This window comes from Tursiops truncatus, chromosome 11 (assembly GCF_011762595.2).
Source record: "Tursiops truncatus isolate mTurTru1 chromosome 11, mTurTru1.mat.Y, whole genome shotgun sequence".
Lineage (NCBI taxonomy): Eukaryota > Metazoa > Chordata > Mammalia > Artiodactyla > Delphinidae > Tursiops > Tursiops truncatus.
In genome coordinates, this window is record NC_047044.1 from 10,324,697 (window position 1) to 10,345,433 (window position 20,737).

The following is a 20,737-nucleotide window of genomic DNA, read 5'->3' on the forward strand; positions in this document are numbered from 1 at the left end:
CTTCTTTCTTTCTGCTCGGCCATTTTTAGCGTATTAATGAGGCAAGATGGTGGCAATGTGGGGACTTCATCCAACAGTGTCCAAAGGCTGGGAGAAAGAGGCCTCCCTTCCTTGTGCCCCACCCCCCTTTTGGCCACACCATGCGGCTTGTGGGAACTTATTTCCCCCTCCGGGGATTGCGCCCAGGCCCTCGGCAGTAAGAACGTAGAGTCCTCACCACTGAACCGCCAAGGGGTTCCCTCCTTGTGCTCCTTTTTAAGAGCAAGGCAGACCTTTCCAGATGACGCCCTCCAGCCCTCCACCCCAACGAAGACTTTCCCTGGCATCTCATTGGCTGGAACTGCAACGCATCCCATGCTCATTCCTCAACCCATCACTGGCAAGGGAATGGGGCACATTTCCCCCACAGCCCACAAGCTTACTCCCCTGCGGGTCATTCCCTGAACGTACCAGGAAGTTCACAGGGCATCTGATCATGCTGTTCCCTTGGAACTGGAATGCCCTTCCTGATTTTTCCATCTAGAAAAGTCATATTCCAAAGCCACCTCCAAAAACCCTCTCTGACCTGCGGGCTGGGTTGGGGGTCTCCTCTGGGTTCCCACAGCCTTCCGGGACCCAACCCAATGTGACCTGTTTTTGTGGCCTCGGTGCAGGGTAGGGCCAGTTCTTGTTCAACTCTATACACCCAGTGCCCAGCCCAGAGGAGGTGTTCGAGGGTTGATGGGAAGCGCATGGGGCCGGCTCAAGTTGTCCCCTCATCTTCATCACCTTCGCCACAGCCCTGCAAATCGGAGAGCCCAGGCTGGACTGGCAGTACCTGGGGCCTCTTCTCAGCCCCACGTGGAGCCACAATCAGCACAGCCAGCCAGCAGGGATGAGGCCTCCTGGCCTGATGGGCCTGGGGTGGCCTCGTCCACTGCTCCCGCCCCCAACCCTGCCAGGGCTGGACAAGCCCTCTGGGCACAGCCTCAGTACAGGACTGGGGCTGAAAGGTACCCATTTGATGCAGAAGCAGATTAAGGCTCTTAGAGAGGGGCGTGGCTTGCCCAAGGTCAATCACCGGCAAAGCCTCAGCTCCAGTCCTCCCTCCAAGGCTGGGCCCAGCGCCCACTCCCGGGCTTCTCAGACTGAGGGGCCTTGTTAAAGTGCAGATCCTGAATCAGTAGGTCAGGGCGGGGCCTGGACTTGGTGTTTCTAAAAAGCTCCCTGGTGTCACTGCTGTTCCTGCTGGTCTGCAAACCCCACGTGGAGCTGCAAAGCCTAGTGGAGGAACCAGATTCACAACCCCACCCTCAGAAGCCCACATGCTGCCCCTTCAGGAAGGGTGGAGCGCTGGCGGGGGCAGGTGGTGAAGCCACTTTAAGAAACCCCAACCTCCATTGCCCTCCCTGCCCAGCCACCCAGGACACCAGAGCTGCCGGAACATTTTATTAAGTTAAGGCTCACAGAGCAGGAGAGAAACGCCTGCCTGCACGGGGTGGTCCCCGCAGATCCATGCCCAGCACCCCTCAGAGGAGGGGGTGGGGCCATGGGGACAGCTGCTGGCTCCCTTTGTCCATCTGTCCCTCTGTCCAGAGTCCCAGGGAGTGGGTCCCCCCAGGGCAGGAAGTAGTTAGTGGGAGGTAGGGTAGAAAGAGGGTGGCTGGCTCCCGGCCTCTCCCAGCAGAGTCAACCCTGCCATAGCTGCTGCTGGGCCTCCGCTAGGCCCCGGGCCAGGCTGTGGGCCCAGAAGCCCAAGCAGGCGTCTGGAGACACAGGGGGAGCCAGTGTTAGAGGCACACGCCACCAGGAATTGCTTTTTAAAAAGTATAAAGTGTTTGGGGGAAAAAAAAAAAGGAAACAAAATCTATATAAAAATCTCTTCACATATAAAATCCTGAAGAAGGTGCAAGGTAAGACCCAGTGCTAGGGGCGCGCTCAGATACGCAGAGAGTGTGCGTGTGTATGTGTATGTGTGTGGACGTGTGTGCGTGTGTGTGTGTGTGTGTGTGTGTGTGTGTGTATAGTGGGTGTGAGTGCATGTGCGGCCCACAGAGGGTGGGGAGAAAGCTTGGCTTCTGACGTCCATCCAGCAGGGAAGGAGGGAGATTGGTCCCCTTGGGCTGGGGGTCTGCAGCAGGGCTGGACCACGAGGACCTAGAAGACAAGAGTGGAGGAGTCTACTAATTAGAAAAGATACACACACCCCAGTGTTCATAGCAGCACTATTTACAATTGCCAAGACACGGAAACAACCTAAGTATCCACTGACAGATGAATGGATAAAGTATACATATACAGTGGAATATTACTCAGCCACAAAAAGGAATGAAATAATGCCATTTGCAGCAACATGGATGGACCTAGGGATTAACATACTAAGTGGAATAAGTCAGACAGAGAGAGACGAATATCTTATGATGTCATTTATACATGGAATCTTAAAAAAAAATGATACAAATGAACTTATTTACAAAACAGAAACAGACACAGAAAACAAACTTATGGTTACCAAAGTGGAAAGCAGGGGTGGGGGGAGGGATAAATTAGGAGTTTGGGGTCAGCAGATACACACTGCTATATATAAAACAGACAAATAACAAGGTCCTACTGTAGAGCACAGGGAACTATATTCAATATCTTGTAATAAAATATAATGAAAAAGAAATGTATGTATGTCTTTCTGTATATAACTGCAGCACTTTGCTGTACACCAGAAACTGACACAACATTGTAAGTCAACTGCATTTCAATTAAAAAAAAGAGTGTGGGAGTCTGGCTTAGGCCAGGCAAGGGTGGCTGGCAGGTCCTTCCAATGCCTCTTGGCCCCAAAGGCTGGGCCAGATCCTCTCCTCCGGGCTTCTCCCCAAGCCTGGCCCACAGGGTGGCCTCTCCGGAGTGCCTTAGGAAGTCTCCAGGGATGTGTTAGAAAGAGGAAGCTCCAGGTAGACAGAGCAGTAGGAAAAGGCATCATAAAAATGTTTCACACCCTGCCAAGTCAGGGATGACCGTGAGCAGAAGTAGGGCAGAGCACGGCCTCCAGTGATGTCCGGGGTGTGAAGCACGGAGGAAGGAACGCTGTGGGTGATCAGTGATGCGCGCCGTGCTGCTGGGTCTAATGAGGGGGTGGCCACACCGGATTTGCCACCCAAGCCCAGGCAGATCAGTTAGGGCACTGCCAGCCCTGAGGAGGGGTGTGGACTGCTCGGGCTGTGGCTGTGGCTCTGTGTTAAGAAGCACCCGCTGTCACATGGCAGGGACAGGGCGAAAATCAGACCCTGAACTCACTGGCCCGCCTCTGAAGACACATGCTCAAGTTTACAGAGCAGCCTCTGGCGGAGTCTGACAGGTCCCCACGACAACCCCGAGTCGCTAGTGTCACTGTCCGCATTTACAGAAAGGGATACGGAGGCTAGGAGAGGGAGGTGCCCTGGCCCCCATGGCAGGGGCAGTCAGGTGCGGATACGGAGGCTAGGAGAGGGAGGTGCCCTGGCCCCCACGGCAGGGGGAGTCAGGTGTGGATACGGAGGCTAGGAGAGGGAGGTGCCCTGGCTCCCATGGCAGGGGGAGTCAGGTGCGGATACGGAGGCTAGGAGAGGGAGGTGCCCTGGCCCCCATGGCAGGGGGAGTCAGGTGTGGATACGGAGGCTAGGAGAGGGAGGTGCCCTGGCCCCCACGGCAGGGGGAGTCAGGTGCAGATGAGCCTCAGCTCACACCTCCAGGCCCCGCGTGGCCTCAGCCCCGCCCAGCCCGGGGCGCCCACCTCTACTCGGCCAGGCTGTTGCGCACGGCCTCCTTCTCCTGCAGCGCGGCCATGGCGAGGCGCAGGTGCTCTTTCAGCTGCTCGATCTCCCGCTCCGACCGCGTCTTAATGTGGTTCAGCTCCACGTACACGTCCTGGTACTTTCCCGAGGTGAAGCGCCTGTCCTGGGGGGCGGGGAGGGGTTGTGAGGGCACGAAGCCCTCCTTCCTGGCCCTGCCCACCTGCCGGCACAAAGCAGCCAGGCCCCTCCACTGCCCCCATGGCCTCCTCCCTCCAGGTGGCCCCCCTAGATGGCCCCCGGCTCCACTCAGTGACACAGGTTTCGGCGTCATTTTCATCCCATTCAAGATGACAGCTGAGGCCCAGGGAGGTGAAGCTTTTGTCCGAGATCAAACAGCAGTGAGTGGCTGGGAGGAGAACCAGGTCAGCCTGGCCCAGTGCTTGGGCCCCTTCCATGAGTTTGGCTCACACACATTTCAGAGCCACCAACATGCAGCGGGTGTCAAAGACAAAGGGACATGGCACCGAGGGTGGGCCAGACTGGGCCCCGAATCCTGGTCCCCCAACTCCCAGCAACACGGCTTATCCCTCACTGCGACACACGCTGCACACGTGCGGGGTTTTGGTCTTGCCCACGGCTGTCACCCAGCACCCAGCACAGTGCTGGGCACATAGTGGGTGCTCAATAAATATTTTCTGACTAAATAAAAGCAAATGTGGCCGTGAGCAAGTCTCTTACATTTCTTAGCCTCAGTTTCTTTGTCTGTAAATGGGAATAGTGACACCTACGTGGGGGAGGCACGGGGAGAGCCTGATGAGGCCAGGAGTGGCCGGCACAGAGCAGGTGCTCACAAGATGGGACACAGCTAGATCCAGGGGCTCCCCACCCCGCTGACGCCCTGCCTTGGCCGGCTGGGACTCACCTTCTGCATCATCTGGAGCTCATCCCGGAGGCACTGTACCTCCTTCTTCAGGTACTGCAGCTCATTCTCCTTCACTCGCAGCAGCACCTGGGGTCACAGGTGCCAGGCTGATGCAGGGCCAGAGGCCAGAGCTACCCTGGCTCACCGCACCGCTGAAGCATGGCTTCTCTCTGCCTCAGGCCCCTAGAATGCAGCTCCCAACCTGCACCAAGACCCATGTCCCCAGGAGCAGACTCCTCCAAGAAGTCCTCTCTGATTTCTCCTTGCTCTCTCACCCTGTCCATACAGTGTGAGTGGGTAGCTTATGGTCACCTCTGCTATGGCCTCAACACAGTACCAGGCGCTCCACTTCAGGGCAAAGAGCACGAAAAGAAGCCATAGTGTGGCCCTAGTGTGAACCAGAGTGGGCTGGGCTTCCTCGTTAAGACCTCCCCAAACCCTGATGAGCAGGTACTGCTACCCTGACCTGACCAAGGAGGAGACAGTTTCAGCCAGGACGAAGGAGGCTTAAAAGCTTAGACTCTGGAGCCAGGTTGCCTGGTTCAAATACCAGCTCCCATACTGACTAGCCATGTGGCCTTGGGCAAGATACTTGACCTCCCTGTGTCTCAGTTTCCTCACCTATAAAACGGGAACAGTAATGGCATCTTTCTCATAGGACTGTTAGGAAGCTTCAATGAATTAGCAGATATAAGGGCTTACAGAAGCGCCAGCCACAGAGTAAAGCTGTATATAAATTTTTGTTAAATACAGCAAAAGGCTAGGGTGGCCCTGGGATCACCCCGGCTTCTCCCAGTAAGGGAGGTGCTAGCTCCATTTTATAGATGAGCCACTGAGGCTCAGAAAGGTGAGGTGACTTGCCATGGTCACACAGCAGGTGGGTGGCAGGACCTACCACGGGAGGGCTTTCACCCAGTCACCCACTAGTGCTGGGTGCACAGCAGGCATCCTTCCTAGCTGCCCCGTCCTCTCCCGGCTACAGGGCAGACCCAACCTGTCTGGATACACTCCCCACACCCAGGCCCCAAGAACCAGCTGGGCGGCCTGGCACAGGGGGTGGACGCACCTCCAGCTCACAGGAGCTCCGCTCGCTGCTGCGCCCGCAGCCGTTGCCGGTGCCCTGTGAGGCGATGAAGCTGCGCAGCCGGTCGATCTCCTCGGACAGGCGGGCGTGCAGCTCCTGGGAGGGGTGGGATGGTCAGTGCAGGGGCGCCGGGATGCCCACGCCCCACCCCCACCCCAGCGGGGCCAGGCCCACCTGGTTGTGGCGCAGCAGCTCCTGGCCCTCCTGCTGGCAGCGCCGCAGCGTGTGCTCACGCTCCTCCGCCTGCCGCGTCAGGGCCCCAATCTCCAGGCACTTCTGCGAGTACTGCTCTGACAGCACCTGCAGCTCCCGCTTCAGTGCCTCCAGATCTGACCTGCCCAGGGCAGAGGAGGGGAAGGATGGCCCGGGCTCTCTCGCCCTCTGCCAGGCTGGGTCAGGTCACATAGACTCAAAGCCGCTTAGGGCTCCTGGTTCCCGCCCTAGTTTTGCCTTCAGCCAGCTCTGGGGCTGTGAACTGGTGACAGCCTCTCTGGGCTGCAGGCGCCTCCTCTATGAGGGGAGGGGTCGGAGAAGCCCATCTCTAAAGCTTCCATAGCCCCAACATTCCACGGCAGAGGGGCACCTGCTGGCTGATACTGTAGCCCAGCTCTAGGGAGACACTAAAGAGGCGAAGAGAAGGGTGGAGACTGAGACTGGCTAGACAAGAAGGGGCCTGAGAACTGCCGTGTGCACTGGCGTGCGGGTCTGGCTGAGGCCCCACTGCTTCTGTTCCCGGTGCCATGCGACCGGAGCAGGCGTCTCAGCTGGGGGCAAACTGACATGCCCTCTGCCAGGGGTCTTAGCACAGGTCCCCCACGCATAATCATCAGGGTGGACAGCTGGGCTCCTGGCTCAGAGGGAGCCCCTGTCCCCAGACCGCAGGGCCCAATTGCCATCTTACTGGTGCTGTTTCTGGAGGCCATCCGGGCCCTGTGGGAGACTCTGTGTCTTGCTCAGCTCCCGGCTCAGCTCCTCCTGGTAGGCCTTCTTCATGGCTTCGATGGCTGGAAGCAGGGCAGAGAGGTGGAAGGGAGATTGGGGAGGGGTCAGCGGCAATAAGCCCCACTTCCTCCGGGACTCCATATGGAGACAGGAGCAGAGAGTGGTAATGAAAGAGCACTGGGCCGGGCTGTGTCATGGACTGAGCGGCTTCGGGTAAGGTGCTCAACCTCTCTGAGCCTGTCTATCAAGGGAGGATGACAGTGCCTGTCTGACGGACCCTGCTGGGGAGACACCTCAATGTCTGACCACTGGTACCTCTTGTTGTTAGTGATTTCTTGGCAAGAGCCCACACAGTCCTCCCTGCAGAGCCTGGAAGGTTCTTTAACAAGGTCCATCCGCCTGGCCCAGCTTAGTGGTCAAGAATGCAGGCTCTGCGGTCGGTACAAATCTGTGTGACTTTGTGCAGGGGACTTAACCCCTCTGTGCCTTGGATTCCTTATCTGGAGAACAGGGATGACAACAGCACCTTCTCTCGTGGGTTGTTGGGAGACACGTGTAGAGCAAGCAGAACAATGCATGGCAGAGAGTCAGTACTCAGACACTGGCCCCCGCTGGTTTATTTTCAGGCTGTGAGACCCCAAGGACTGAGTCTCTTTCCACGCTCAAACGGGGTTGTTGTGAAGATTAAACAAGCCCTGGGCTTCCCTGGTGGCGCAGTGGTTGAGAGTCCGCCTGCCGATGCAGGGGACACGGGTTCGTGCCCTGGTCCGGGAAGATCCCACATGCCGCGGAGCGGCTGGGCCCGTGAGCCATGGCCGCTGAGCCTGTGCGTCCGGAGCCTGTGCTCCGCAGCGGGAGAGGTCACAACAGTGAGAGGCCCGCGTACCGCAAAAAACAAAAAACAAAAAAAACAAGCCCTCATTCATAGTCTTATCCAGAATTCCAAAATCCCAAAGCTCTGAACACTGGACTCTTTTGGTGGCGACCCCCAACCTGAACGGACACAAGGCTGTTTGTGATCATGACTATCCCACTTAAGTGACTTTGAGACTTTGAGAAAGTGACTTTGAGAAATTTCCAAAATTTGCCAAAACCTTAGTGCTAGATTTCAGGGTGAAGCCCAGACCCTGCTGGGAGAGGATATTTAATATACATACCAGGTTATCTTTCTAAAATGCAAAACGCACTGACCCCAGGGTTTGGGATGAGGGGCCCTGGGCTTGAGTGCTTGAAGCACTGGCAGGTGGTTAAGTTCCAGATCATGTGGCCTCTTTCATCATTTCCATTATTCTGCAAACCTTATGAAAGTGTCTAGGATGCCAGGCACACACAGCAGGTGTACGGAGAGGGAGAGCTGGCCAGCATCTTGGGCCTTCCTGTTTCTGACTTGGGAGAGCAGAGGGGAGAGGGAGAGTTGGCCAGCATCTTGGGCATTCCTGTTTCTGACTTGGGAGAGCAGAGGGGAGAGGGAGAGTTGGCCAGCATCTTGGGCATTCCTGTTTCTGACTTGGGAGAGCAGAGGGAAGGGTTCAGAGAATGGCTTTGCAGTCAGAATGCTCTGAGCTCCAACGTCAGCTTCTGCCACCTCCAAGCTATGCCATCTGGGACAAGTCGCTAACTTCGCTGAGCCCCAGTTACCTCATCTGTGAAATGGGTTCACTCCCTCGGGCCCTGCAAGGACTAAGGTTGCTCACGTGGGTAACGGGCTTGGTAAATCCTCACACCTTTCCCTGCTCTCCCCAGGGTCCAGACCACATGCCCAGTGAGACGGCACTGCCACGAGAGCAGGGTCTATGGCTGAGCGGTCTCCCCCCAGCACACGGCATGGGCCTGGACGTGGAGTTGCAGCTCAGGGCATGTGTGTGGCTTGAGGGGGGCTTCCCAGTGGCCGCAGGCCCCTGAGGGAGAGGAGTCACAACCCATGGTCTGTGAGTCGGGGTCTTTTATTGCCTCGGTTTCCTCTTCGCAGGCAGGGTTAGAGGCCAGATCTAGGGGCTCCTGACCCCTCACCCCAGGTTTGGCATCAGGCCCTCACCTCCTATTTACAGGCCTCCCGAATCCGGTCAGGAGGAGCCTCTGCTTGGAGGTTCATGGGGCTGGGCCCCCCTGTGCCGCTCCTGCCCAGGGACCTCACCTGAGGCTGTGGCCGCCGTCTCCTCGGCCAGGAGCCACTCCTTCTCCTGCTGCAGCCGCTGCAGCTCCCGCTCGTGGTGCCGCTGCAGCTCCTCCATCACCTGCTGGTGCGAAGACTCCATCTCCGCCAGGCTGCGCTCGCACGCCTCCTGCGGGTGGGAGGCCAGGCGGTCACGGGGCTGCCCCCATTGTCTGGCTGGTGGCCCTTTCCCAGCCTGTGACAAGAGGTCTCAGGGGCAGGCCTGCCCTGGTCCAGGCTTCACCACCTCCCCCAAGACCCTGGCATCATCGGCCTGTATCTGCCCCTGCTCCCCGCCATCCGCAAACCTCACCCTGTCATTCTCCTGCTTCGAACCCTTCTGAGCCTCCCCATCCCGCAGAGCCAAGTCCCTGCTCCAGTTTCTGACCCTGGTGGTCTCATCCCTGGCCCTCCCCACCAAGAAGTCCCGTAATTATATAAAAAAAAAAAGCACAACCAGTTCATGGCACGTTCACACCTCTGAGCTTTAGCTCATGTTCCCACTGCCTGGAACATTCTTTTACAACTTTCTCTTCCTGGGTAATTCACTTGGCCAGCAGACCAGTTTAAAGATCCTCCTAGCTCTGACTCTGGGCAGCCCCTCCCCTGCCTCCAAAGGCTCTGCTTCTGGCAGATCATAAATTCCCCCAAAAGAAGGAAGATTTGATCCAGCTCAGAGCCCCCGGGGTCTGGGCTACGGCCTGGTTTGTGGCAGGTGCTGAGCAAGTCAGCTGAAATGAATGGCTCACTGCAGAATGGGGCTGTGTAGACAAGACAGGCAAGTGTTTAAATGATTGACAATACCCACTGCTGGGAGAGCAAGCCGCGACCGGGTGCATGGAGGGCAGTTTGGTGGCATCATCTAATTTTAACGACCCCTTCACCTAGCAGGTCCACTCCTAGGAATGATCCCACAGAAAGTCATACGTGTACAAAGACTCTTGGACAAGGGTATTCCCTGTGGCAAGGTTGGTAACAGATGAAAACTGGAAATAATCTAAATACCTAACAGGGAAGCCCTTAAATAAATTATGGGATTGAGTTTTACAGAGAACCCAGGCAACTGTTAAAAGACAGAGCTGCCCACATGGACTGCTGTAGAAAGTGTCCCAAAAATTAGGTGATGAAAGCTGGTTTCTGACAATACACATGGTGGGACCCCAGTCACGGACACAAGACACTTAGAGCTGTAGGTCTGAGTACATGTACATGAAAACACAGAGAAAGGTATGGAAAGATACTGTGGAAAGCAATGGTGCCCCAAAGATGTCTATGTCCTACTCCCGGAACCTGCGAATACGTTACCTTACATGGCCAAGGAGAACAGAGGCTGCTAATCAGCTGACCTGAAAATAGGGAGATTATTTTAGATTATCCTCTGGGCCCAAAGTAATCACAGGGTCCTTGAATGTGGAAGAGGAGGCAGGGGAGCAGAGGGAGAGGCAGAAGGGACTACGGAAGGAGCTCAGTGGGAAGTGAGAAGGACTTGACTCTCCTTCGCAGGTTCTGAAGGTGAAGGAAGGGGCCACGGGCCAAGGAATGCAGGCGGCTGCCAGACGCTGGAAAAGGTGAGGAAACGGAGCCTCCCCAGAGCCTATGGAAGGGAACGCGATCCTGTGGATGCCTGGATTTTAGCCTGGCGAGACCTGTGTTAGACTTCCACCCTACAAAACTGTGAGCTGATAAATTTGTGTCTTATGTTAGTGGTTAATTTGTTACGGCTGCAACAGGAAACTCTATAGATGTGCTCAAATGGTAACCAAGGCTCCCTGGGGTTGGGAGCAGGCAGGGGAAGGAGAGTTCACGTGTTTGTTTCTAACCTTTTGATTTGTTTGAATTATTTTTGAAAATGTAAACAAATTCATTATATAATTTAAAAATGTTTAAGATCATTAAAAAGGGAAGGGGAAGAGCCAAGGAAGAAACTGAGGCACGGAGGGCCAGTTAAGAGGCTGCATTCTCCCCCGTGCCACAGGGCACCTCACGGCCGGTGGGGACTGACCCCCACCTCGCCAGCAGCCACATCTGGGGGCTGCACGGGCCAGTTTGGGGGAAGGGCAAGGGTCAGGTCCCCTGGGTCCAGGTGTTCTGAGTGGTGGACAAGGGACACCTGTCCCACTGAGCCTCTGTGCCTGTCCTCTGTGTGTGCCCCCAGTAAGGGCAAGAGAACATGGCTCTGGAATTCCACAGACTGGGTCCTAGTCTTGGCTGTACCATGGAGCGAACTCGAGCAAGCTCCTTTCCCTCTCTCAGCCTCAATCTCCTCATCTGTAAAACAGACCCCATAAGACCAACTCAGGAGGGTCCCTAAGGTAAGTCAGAGTCCACCTGTAGAGATCGCCGACCTGTAGAGACCGGAGCACTGTGGGAGATGGGACTGCTGTTCTTAAAGAGCTAGATCAGGCAGGCAGACCCGGCAGCCAATAGGGCGTCTGGAGGCTGACATCAGGAGGTGGGAACCAGCCCACGATGAGGGGCTCCCAGAAAGCCAGGCGCTGCTCCCTCTGACCTGCCTTCCCGAGGGCCCAACGTGTTGGCCGCCACCTCTGACATGGATCAAAGTAGATAAAGAAGTACGCGTGGCCCCCACTGCAGTAAGCACCCGCGGGGTGAAGCGCCAGGCCCTCGGCTGCTGTCCTGTGGTGGCAAAGCCCCACAAGCTGGAAGAGGGGTGCCCACTCGGCCTGATACCAGGCTGGGGAATCCCTCCCCTGCTGTCACCCCTCCAGGGTCCAGTGACTCTCCGGCTGCCTCCCCAGGGACCCGAGGGGACGCAGATGGCTCGGCTCCTCTCCTCTGGTGCCCCTCCCCCACCCCGTCTCCCCATTATGCCCTTCTCACCCCCCATTCCTCCTGCCCATCCCAACCTAGCAGGACGAAATGCTGACAGCCTTGGGGTGCCCAGTGGGCGCCTGGGGACCAGGAAACCTGGACTGCAGACACAGGTCTGCTGCCAGCTGCAAGGTCTCGCTCCCTCTCTGGGCCTCAGTTTCCCCATCTGTAAGCTGAGAAGTCAGAGCAGTGCTTTTCAAACTTCATTTTAGTGACAGAAACCTCCTTCCAAAGGGAATCTAATGCAGGTTCTAATAGTAAAATGGACAAGGATGGAGCTGCTCTGGTACTGGTGACTGTGAATGAACCCACCCAGAATGGACCCTCCACAGAGCAAAGTCTGAAGCCCTCTGGGTGGGGGTCTCTGAGGTCCCCAGATGCCTCAGGTGGTGGTGGTGTTGGACCTCACCCTGTCTAGAGATGCCCCACCTTCCTCTGGCCTCAAGGGAGCCCTGACAACACTGGGCCCTCCCTTTCCCCCTTCCCCATGTCAGGTGATCCCCAAGCTAGGCCTCTATATCACACCCCAACTCCCCTTGGCCCTGGTCTCCCTTCAGCTGAACGTTCCATCAACCACTCAGCCCCAGACGGCCCTTGGCCTTGCATGGAGGCCCCAGCTCCCAGCCGCTCCCCTCTGCCTTCCTTGGGGCAGTGGCCCAGCCTTAAGCTCACCTCCCTCCACATGCCCTCCCATATATCTCTCTCCTTCAGCAAAGTCCTAGCTCCTGATTCTGGCCCTACCCCCTCCCAAGCCCCCTGCACTCCAACCCCACCTTCCCGATGTCACTGTCAGACCCCAAACCTCCTCAGATTTGTGGGATGCGATCCCAGCTCCTTAGCTTGGCAGTGGGGGTCTCCACGATAGGCACCCACTGGCCCTCCACCTCCTGCTGCAGCCCACGCTCCCACCCACAGCTCCAGGAAGACTTCCTGAGAGCCCCACGCCCCCTCAGAACTTCTAGAAGGTCCCCCTGCCCAGAGCCTGGGATCCCAGCATTCTTTTTTGCTTCAGTCAAGGGTGTGCTGGCTGGGGGCAGCCGACTGTCAAAATTTTTAGGAATTCTGTGGCACGGTTATTCAGCATACCCATTATTAGAAATTATATAAACTTATAATTAATTGTTACATTAAAAACAAAGCTGATACTCAAAACTCATCACTTCCTAATCATTTCACTGCATTTTATTAGTAGCTATGCTTTGAGGTTATTTACGTCTCCTGTATCTATAGGGTGGAAATGTCATTATGACGGCGGGCACACAGCTTCCCAACTCTGTGTTCAGGGACATCAGCCATAGCAGGAGTATTTACACCATGGAAATTGGTAAACGTTACAAATCAGGGCTTGATTTATTGTTTTGTTGATTGTCCAGATTTAAGCAAGAGATGAGAAAGAGCTGATAATGCTCACAGTACAGATTATACTTCAAATCGGCGCGCCCTATCCACGACCGTCACGCTGTACACAGAACAAAAGCCTGAGAAATATTCTTAAAAGAATATCCTCAAATAGTCTCAACACAAAACTATCCTCTAATTCAGCAAAGAAGTTGCTATGACATTGACCAAGTAAAGTTTCAACATTTGTCTTGCTGTCTTACTCATTCACACAAACGAAAAGGCCAAACGACATTCGTGTTAGAACGATACTCGCTTGTCAGCTGGCTGTGGATACGAGCATTCGGAAAAAATCAACGAAAGTATTCTGAGAAAAATCAATTTGCTATATGGAATTCACAATAAAAAACATTACATACTTTTTATTTGTAAGTTGCACACTAAACATCCTTTATATCAGTGAAATTTACAATAAACATATACAAGTGTGTCTGTGTGTACACACACATGTATTTTTTCTGGAGAGCTAGTTGTCCCAGGCATAACAATCAAAAGTGTCTCCGGACACGGCCAAATAGCCCCAGGGGAACAAAATCAGCTTGGTTGAGAGCCGCTGTCCTAGGCAGACCGTGCGTCTCCCGAGGGCCACTGGAGGCGCCCACGTCCCGCAGACCACCTTGCGCAGGGCCTCGGCCTGGCAGGCATGGGCAGGATTTCCCTGTGTTTAGGGGGCGACTTCCAGGGGCCTGCCCATTAGGAATTCCACTCTCCACCAGGCCCCCTCTTCCCCAGACATGCAGGGGAAGGGGTCTAAGTACAGAGGATCACGTGGGGGCTCACACACAGGCTCTGCAGTCAGCCTGACCCAAGCTCAAATCCCACCTCTGACATCTGCAGGCAGGTTGACCTCAGGCAAGTCACATAACCTCTCATAGCTCAGTGGCCTTGTCTGTAAAAATGGGCACAGTGCTCACGTCCACCCGCTGGGGAGATTAAATGAGATGATGAATGTCGAATGCCTCACACGGGTTCCGGTACACAGAAAGGGCTCCCAGAATGTTAGCCGTTTTCTCACAACGTGGCAACCAGAAACCTGCCCCCACCCCCAACACAACAGCTTCTTGGCCTTACCTGTGAGATGTAGCCTGGGGGGATGTGGCCGTCCTCCTGGGACTTGGGTGCACCGTGAGAAGCCTCCCCTTGGAGACGCCGAGCCTCCCCTTGGAGACGCCAGGCCTCCAATTGGGCACGAAGGGACTGGACCTATCGCAGGGGTGGGCAGGAAGGCGAGGTCAGTGAGGGCCTGAAAGTGGGGATGTAGCTGATGGGAGGAAGTGGCCCTCGTGTGGAGATGCAGGCAAGGGGGACATTCTAGGTGTTTCCTGGATGGTCAGGTCAGAAACCCAGGAGAGTGCTGGCCCAGAGTAGGATCGACAGGGCTGGGAGCAGGACACTGCGGTCACCCCCACGTTATGTAGGTGGGGAAAAATGGCTTGGAGCCTCAGTTTCCCATTAGTAAAACGGTGATGAGGTCTACCCTATGGGACCATGAGACTGCTGTGAGGATTACATGAGCCAATGTAGGTAAAGAGGGCCTAGCACAAGGCTTGGGATGCAGAAGGTACTCAATAAATGGTCTCTCCCTTCTCTTCCTCTTCCCTTCTATGTGACTGCTGAGGACAGAACTCAGATGGGAAAACAAAAACAAAAAGTCCCCAAGGTCCAGGAAAGAAGATTCTAGTTCATAAGGAATCGGGGGGGGGGGGGGGGGGGGCAGGGTGTCAGTGGTCAGGGGTGAGCTCCCCATCATTGTAGGTATGCAAGATGAATGCCATAGAGCGACTGCAGGGATAGGAAGGGTGTTGGTAGGGTGAGGAGGCTCCCAGAGGCCAGTGCCGCCTACCTCCCTCTCCAGTGCCTCATGGCTGTCGCTTGGGGCCCCCCGGCGCTCCCTGCGGCTTTGGTTGAGCAGGGCGGTGAGAGGTACCCGCTTGTTCTCCCGCAGGGGCAACTTCTCCAGCTCCTGCCACTTCTTCTCGATCTCCTCACTGAGCCGGTTCTGCTGGTCCTCAGTTAAGGGGGCACCCAGGCCCCGGCGCGGACCCTCGCCGGCCTGTGTCTCCGTGGCCCTGCTGTCCGTGGCCTGGAACCACTTGCGTCGCTCCTCGGAACGCTGGGCCAGGTCCCGCTCCAGCTCCTCCTGCTTGGCCGGGCGGTCGAGAGCGCGGGCCGGGGTGCGGGCCCGCTGCAGGGAGCCCTGAGTCAGCGGGGAGAGCTCCACGTAGTCCAGTGACTGCCGCTGCCCGTCCGCCTTCCGGGGGCCGCCCCAGCCGATGACCTCAGAGCCTGCCCGCTGCTCCCCCGCCTTCAGGGAGCCCTTCGGCGTGCCGTAGCTGTGCAGCGTGTTCTCCTTATTGCAGTCTGAGAGCCTAGGGGGCCAGCAGAGCCACATCAGGCGAGACCTTGCCCTCTTGGTCCCAAAACAAGCACTTCTGCAGTGTCGCCCGTGCACTGGGGCCAGGGGACAGACCCCAGTGGAGGAAGCAGCTTAGAACTAGAGCTTCATCATTAACAGACCCTGGGAACCATCCCAGCTCTGCCACTTACCGGCAGAGGGTCCAGGGTACCTGGCCTCTCTCTCTGAGCCTCAGTTACCTCATCTGTGATATGGGACAACAGTGCCACGCACAGGAGGGACTAGGTGAGCAAACGTGTGCAAAGCGACCAGGAAGCCCTTTGAGAATGTGATCGAAGCATTAGTATTAAGGGTGTGCTGTTTGACAAGGCCCTAGGTTCAAGAGCCTCACAGCGGGATAGGGGAGATGCCCAGGGTCACTGCTGGTGAGATGAACGGTGGCCTCTGGGTGGGTGCACAGAGCACAAACTGTGGAGACCCGTAACGACTGAGGCAGTTGCCCTCTTCTTCCATAGCAATACTGAGTACGTGCTTACCCGGCCAAACACTAAAGCACCCCTTGGGGCTACACGTGGCCGTGTGACTCCACTCTGCCCAGTGCATATGAGAGGTGGCACGTTTTGAAGGACCAGGCGTGCCCTGGCCTGGCTCCTGGCTGGGACCCATGAGAATGTGAACAGTGCTCTGGTGCAGAGGCAAGGCTGTGGGCTGCTGTGGAGCGAGAAAGAAACCTGTCCCTTGTTTAAACCCGTGTTTGGGGTTTCTTTGTTATAGCAGCGGAGCCTATATACTAAGTCACAGTCCAGCTGCACGGCAGCTGAGAGTTTACAAGGGGCCTCCATGCACGTCCTTGCATGACACACCTCGGTGTGACACGTGAGGAACGTGAAACTCAGGCCAGACGGCAACTGGCCTAAGGTTGACCAGCCAGGGTGTGGCCAGGCAGGTGGACGCGCACTCAGCACCCCTCGATACCACGCTTCCGTTCCTACTGCCCAGCAGCCAGAGTCCCAGCCCCTACGGGCATCTGGGGTTTATCCTGTGTGGGGCTCTACCACCAGGTCACTCGGTCCTCCTGCCCCTCTACCCTCAGTGACCGCCACAGGGAGTGAGCTCCCCACCCAGACTAAGTAGCCATCCCCTCTCCCTGACACAGGCTCAGACGCAGCCCCTGCGGCACACAGTCAATCAGCCACCTCATGGGGCTGTGACTGACCGGCATCTTCTCCAAAGAGCCAAGGCCTCTCCCTGCCTTTTCAGGATGTGGGGAGATAGAGAGGGACAAGAGGCAAACCTCAAATCCTCAACGTATTTCTGGATGAGTGCCACGGATACCCCGTGCCCTCTCCCTCTCCCTATTCTGCTGGTGGAGAAACTGAGGCCCAGCAGGTAGAGCCACAGGGCCCTCAGGTGAGTGCCGGAAACCCACTCGGGATGCGGGGTAAGTGCCTCCCCGCAGGCCCCGGTCCAGCCCAGCACGTACTTGGTGACATCTGGGGCTGAGGTTGGACGCACAGTCTTCCTCAGAGCCTCGATCCAGTTCCTCCGGATGCCCGAGGTCATGGCCGACAAGGTATAGACAGCATCTTTGGTCTGTAAGTCCACCCCACAGGTAGGTTGCCACCTGGCCAGCCCCCTTGCTCCCTCCCCACTATGGATTCCAAAGAGGTGCCCTTCCCTCCCAGGTGGGTATCTAAGGTCTTAAGCCTGGAGGTGAGCAGAGCATGCAAAACCTCCCCTCCACTAGCCTCAGGAGAGCCCCATCGGCTCCAAGATCTCTCCAACATCTGAATAGCCCTGCCAACGATATCCGGGATCGCCCCAGAAATGCTCAGCGCTGGCAGCAGGGCTTCTGACTGGCTCTGAGGACAGGATCTCCAGGTAAATGAGTGATAGGAGCCAGTCTGCTGGGCCACGCCCCACCCCGACACCTCCTCTGGGGGGCCCTCCAGGCATGCCACCCCCCAGCCGCCCGCAGGCTCACGTGGATCTGGAAGCCATAGTTGCGCTGCACCGCATACTCGGTGACGTCCGTGCAGCAGCGCAGATCGATCTCACCGTCCAGCTCATCTGCCTGCAGCAGGAGGGCTCACGATGGTCCCTGGACTCCAGTGACCCTACCGGGACCCCCAAGCCCCTTCCAGGTGTCCCCCGGCACCTGATGGGGGAGAGAGCCCTCCCATCTCATCGTCTCACCTCCTCAGCAGTGGAATCCCTGTAGTACTTGAGGCTTGAATCGGTCAGCACAAACCAGTGCTTCTTCCACTGTGAAGGAGAGATGGTGGTGAGGGAGGGGGTGCGGGGGTGTGGAATGACAGTGTGCGTGCGTGTGTGCACCATTCCGCGGGCATCCTGGGCGCTGCCAGGTCAACCGTTCTGTTTGCAGCAGGGGCCTGGCACCCTCATCTGCTCTGCTGAGGGGTGGGGGACAGGGGGCAGTGCAGAGTCACAAAATCCACATTTGAAGTAAGCCCCCCCATTTCCTCTCTGCGGGGACAGCATCTGTGAAATGGGTCGGCTTTTCCTCAGTAACCACACCCTTCTTTTCTTTCTCGGGGCCCTTCTCTGATTTGTTGACACTTCCACAGGCTTCCTGATAACTTTCCACCAAGATCACCAAGGCTCCTACGTGCAAATCCCACCCAGTGCAATCCAGGAAGGGGATATGACCTGTGTAAGGTCATTTGCCTAGCAAGTCGGGGGCCAGAACTTCAAAAACCTTTTTCCGTACACTGACCCCAGATCAATCACCCCAGTGGTCAAAGACAAGTCTACCAGAGAGCAGGACTGGAAGGGTGCCCAGGGAGAAGCATCCGAGTGCTGGTCGTATTCTGTTTCTCGATCTGGGTGCTGGTTACATGCGTGTTCAGCTATGTGAATACATTATCTCTACATTTATGATGTGGGCTTCTCTCTGCTCCAACCAGGACTAGGTTGGCAGGACACATAAGAGAGGGGTGGGGGCATCAGAACAGCCTGATATGAAAGTGCCAAGCTCAGCCCACCTCTGGGCTTCTGACCGTTCACTGAAAGGCCAGTCGAGGTCCACCCACTGCCAGGGTCAGTCCATGTCCTCCTGGTGCTCTCCCACATCACTAAGCCCTTGTTTATTACTTCAAGTACTTCGTTTTCTTTCCTCAGGAAGACAGTAAGTTTTCAAGGATGTGCCAGGATGATACTTTCTACTTCTTTCCACACTGCCTCCCCTAACAAATACGATTTTAGCATCCAAGAGACCAAGGTTACAACTATTGTATGCCTTGCTAGCTGTGTGTCTTTAGTCAAGTGTCTCGACCTCTCTGAGCTTCAGTTTTCTGACTTATAAAGTAGGGCTAATAAGACCCTAAGCCTCCTAGTGAAGTTAGAAATGCCTAACCCTCCCTGGAACGTCTCTCGTGGCACTGCACATAGGGTCAGGCACTAGGTTGTTGGGGATCGTTCTAAGAGGCTGGCCTTAGAACCACCCTGCTCTTCTGAATGGCCCGAGCTGCTGCTCAGGACAACTGTCCCTCTGTAAAGTGGGGCAGGGGTTCTGTGTCAACTGATCTCTTTGGCCCCTCCAGGCCTAGTCTGTGACTGCCTGAGATGGCAGCTGCATGGGCCTCAGGTGCCCTGAGTTCTAGGCCAGGGTTTGCCCAAAGTGCTGCTAGGCCCGGAAGAGATTAAAGCCCTTGTGGGCCTGTCTCCTGCCTGTGCACTGAGGGGTTGGGCTGGCTGAACTCCCAGGGCCCTTCCAGCTTGGACATTCCAAAACCCTGTGAAAGAGAATGAGTAACGGCCAGTTCTGGGTGGAGCCCATAATCTCTGCCCTCCAGAGACCCTGGGTGGGGGTGGCCGGGAAGGGTCACTGGCAGGGTGCCCAGCCTTGTGTGAGCCTGGAGCCCAGCCACCAGAGGACTGGCAAGCAGGCAGCGGGTACGAAGGCTGTAGGCTGGAGGGAATAAAGCGTGTGGGTAGGAAACACAATGAGATTCCCTTTGGCTCCATGCCCTCCCCGGCATGCGGGCTGCACACAGACTCAAGCCGCAGGCGCATGCAGGACCTGGGCGGGGAGATGTCCCTTCTCAGGCTGGGTGGGCAGGAGGCCAGCTCCAGCTTCAGCTTGGCAGCCAGAAGGGTAGAGTTGGTGCAAGGCTACTGTCCCTTCTGGCTGTAAAGAGGCGCACGTTAGAAAAAGGGAAGGTTATCAGCTGAGGCCCATCAGGCACTGGGGGCTGTGTGGGACCCTTTACATGCTTAATCTCTGTGACTCCGTTATCCACCCTGGAAAGAACTATTACTATCCAGTATGTCCATTTCACAGATGAGGCCACCGAGGCCAGAGGAAGCTGTGACTCACCCGATGGGGCCCCAGGTTGGTGAGACTTCAAGAAATGTGGTCTGAGCCCCACCCCCAGGGTTGGGGGGAGCTGCTGCAAAGCTGAGTCTTTGGGAATCTGTACGTGTCTCAGGCTGGATGATCTCTGTGAACGCTTCCATCCCAGACCCTTGGATACCCAGCCAGGGTCGTCAAGAGGTGGGAGGGCTGAGGGGCTCTTGGTGAGAGGAGGGGATGGGGTGCAGGGCGTGAAGCACCAGGAGGCCGCCATCCCTGGTGACCTTTACAGACTGCAGACTGCTCCGAGAGGCTGAGATGACTAGCAGCCTCTGCCCTCCCACCCCACAGCCCAAGGCCTTCTTTCCAACAGGACAAGAAACATCCTACCCTCAAGCCTCCCACTCCGGCCCCCACCCTGTACCCTCTCCACCCTGAAGCCAGGGTCTCTAGAAAGCCGGACAGGCCAGGGAAGCAGCTCAGCCACCTGGGCCCTGCAGCAACCCCACCTCCCACCCCCCACCCCACCCCTGCCTCAGCCCTCCTACCTCTCCAGGTTCATCCAAGATTGACATCCATCCCTTCTTGAAGTTGAGCAGATCGGGCTATGGGGAGAGGAGGGGGCAGATGAGTCAGGCCCAGCAAGAACCAAAGGGGCCTGGGGAGGAAGGGGGGCTGCCCATCCTGCCCCCGAGTGAGGGAGGGCTGAGGGCCCAGGTAGCCCCCTAAATCCAGGCAGGCTCCCCAGCCACTGAGGCAGCCTTGGTCCCTTTCCCGAACATCCGGCAATCTCTGAGAGGTGGGCTGGGTGACTGGCCACCCACCACAGACCTCTGAGCTCCCTTCCCACCAGCCGGCTTCCTCACCTGAGAGTGGGACAGGGGGCAGGAGATCTCTGACTGTAAAAAGGGACCCTTAGAGAGCTCAGAGGACAGGCCAGATCAGCAGGGCTGAGCGAACCGTCCAGTTCTTCTCGCTGATGAGGCCCAAGCG

General features: G+C 56.7%; 1 protein-coding gene across 6 annotated transcripts in view; it reads right to left on the bottom strand.

The window, feature by feature from the left end:
• Nucleotides 1-1,413: 1,413 nt before the first annotated feature.
• TRIOBP (TRIO and F-actin binding protein) overlaps nucleotides 1,414-20,737 on the bottom strand; it is a 58,824-nt gene continuing 39,500 nt past the window's right edge. For 4 of the 6 annotated variants that reach the window (XM_033866085.2, XM_073788197.1, XM_033866088.2 and 1 more), the window contains 13 exons: nucleotides 20,293-20,349; nucleotides 17,626-17,694; nucleotides 17,414-17,503; nucleotides 16,913-17,022; nucleotides 14,917-15,442; nucleotides 14,145-14,276; nucleotides 8,826-8,973; nucleotides 6,651-6,753; nucleotides 5,924-6,083; nucleotides 5,732-5,845; nucleotides 4,666-4,752; nucleotides 3,743-3,906; nucleotides 1,414-2,136 (listed from right to left, as the gene is read on the bottom strand). In XM_033866085.2, coding sequence (XP_033721976.1) covers nucleotides 3,745-3,906; nucleotides 4,666-4,752; nucleotides 5,732-5,845; nucleotides 5,924-6,083; nucleotides 6,651-6,753; nucleotides 8,826-8,973; nucleotides 14,145-14,276; nucleotides 14,917-15,442; nucleotides 16,913-17,022; nucleotides 17,414-17,503; nucleotides 17,626-17,694; nucleotides 20,293-20,349 — 1,758 coding nt within the window. In that variant the 3' untranslated portion in view covers nucleotides 1,414-2,136; nucleotides 3,743-3,744. Of the gene's footprint in view, nucleotides 2,137-3,742; nucleotides 3,907-4,665; nucleotides 4,753-5,731; nucleotides 5,846-5,923; nucleotides 6,084-6,650; nucleotides 6,754-8,825; nucleotides 8,974-13,408; nucleotides 13,997-14,144; nucleotides 14,277-14,916; nucleotides 15,443-16,912; nucleotides 17,023-17,413; nucleotides 17,504-17,625; nucleotides 17,695-20,292; nucleotides 20,350-20,737 lie in introns of those variants that run through there. The other 2 variants (XM_073788199.1, XM_033866089.2) reach the window with 1 other exon arrangement.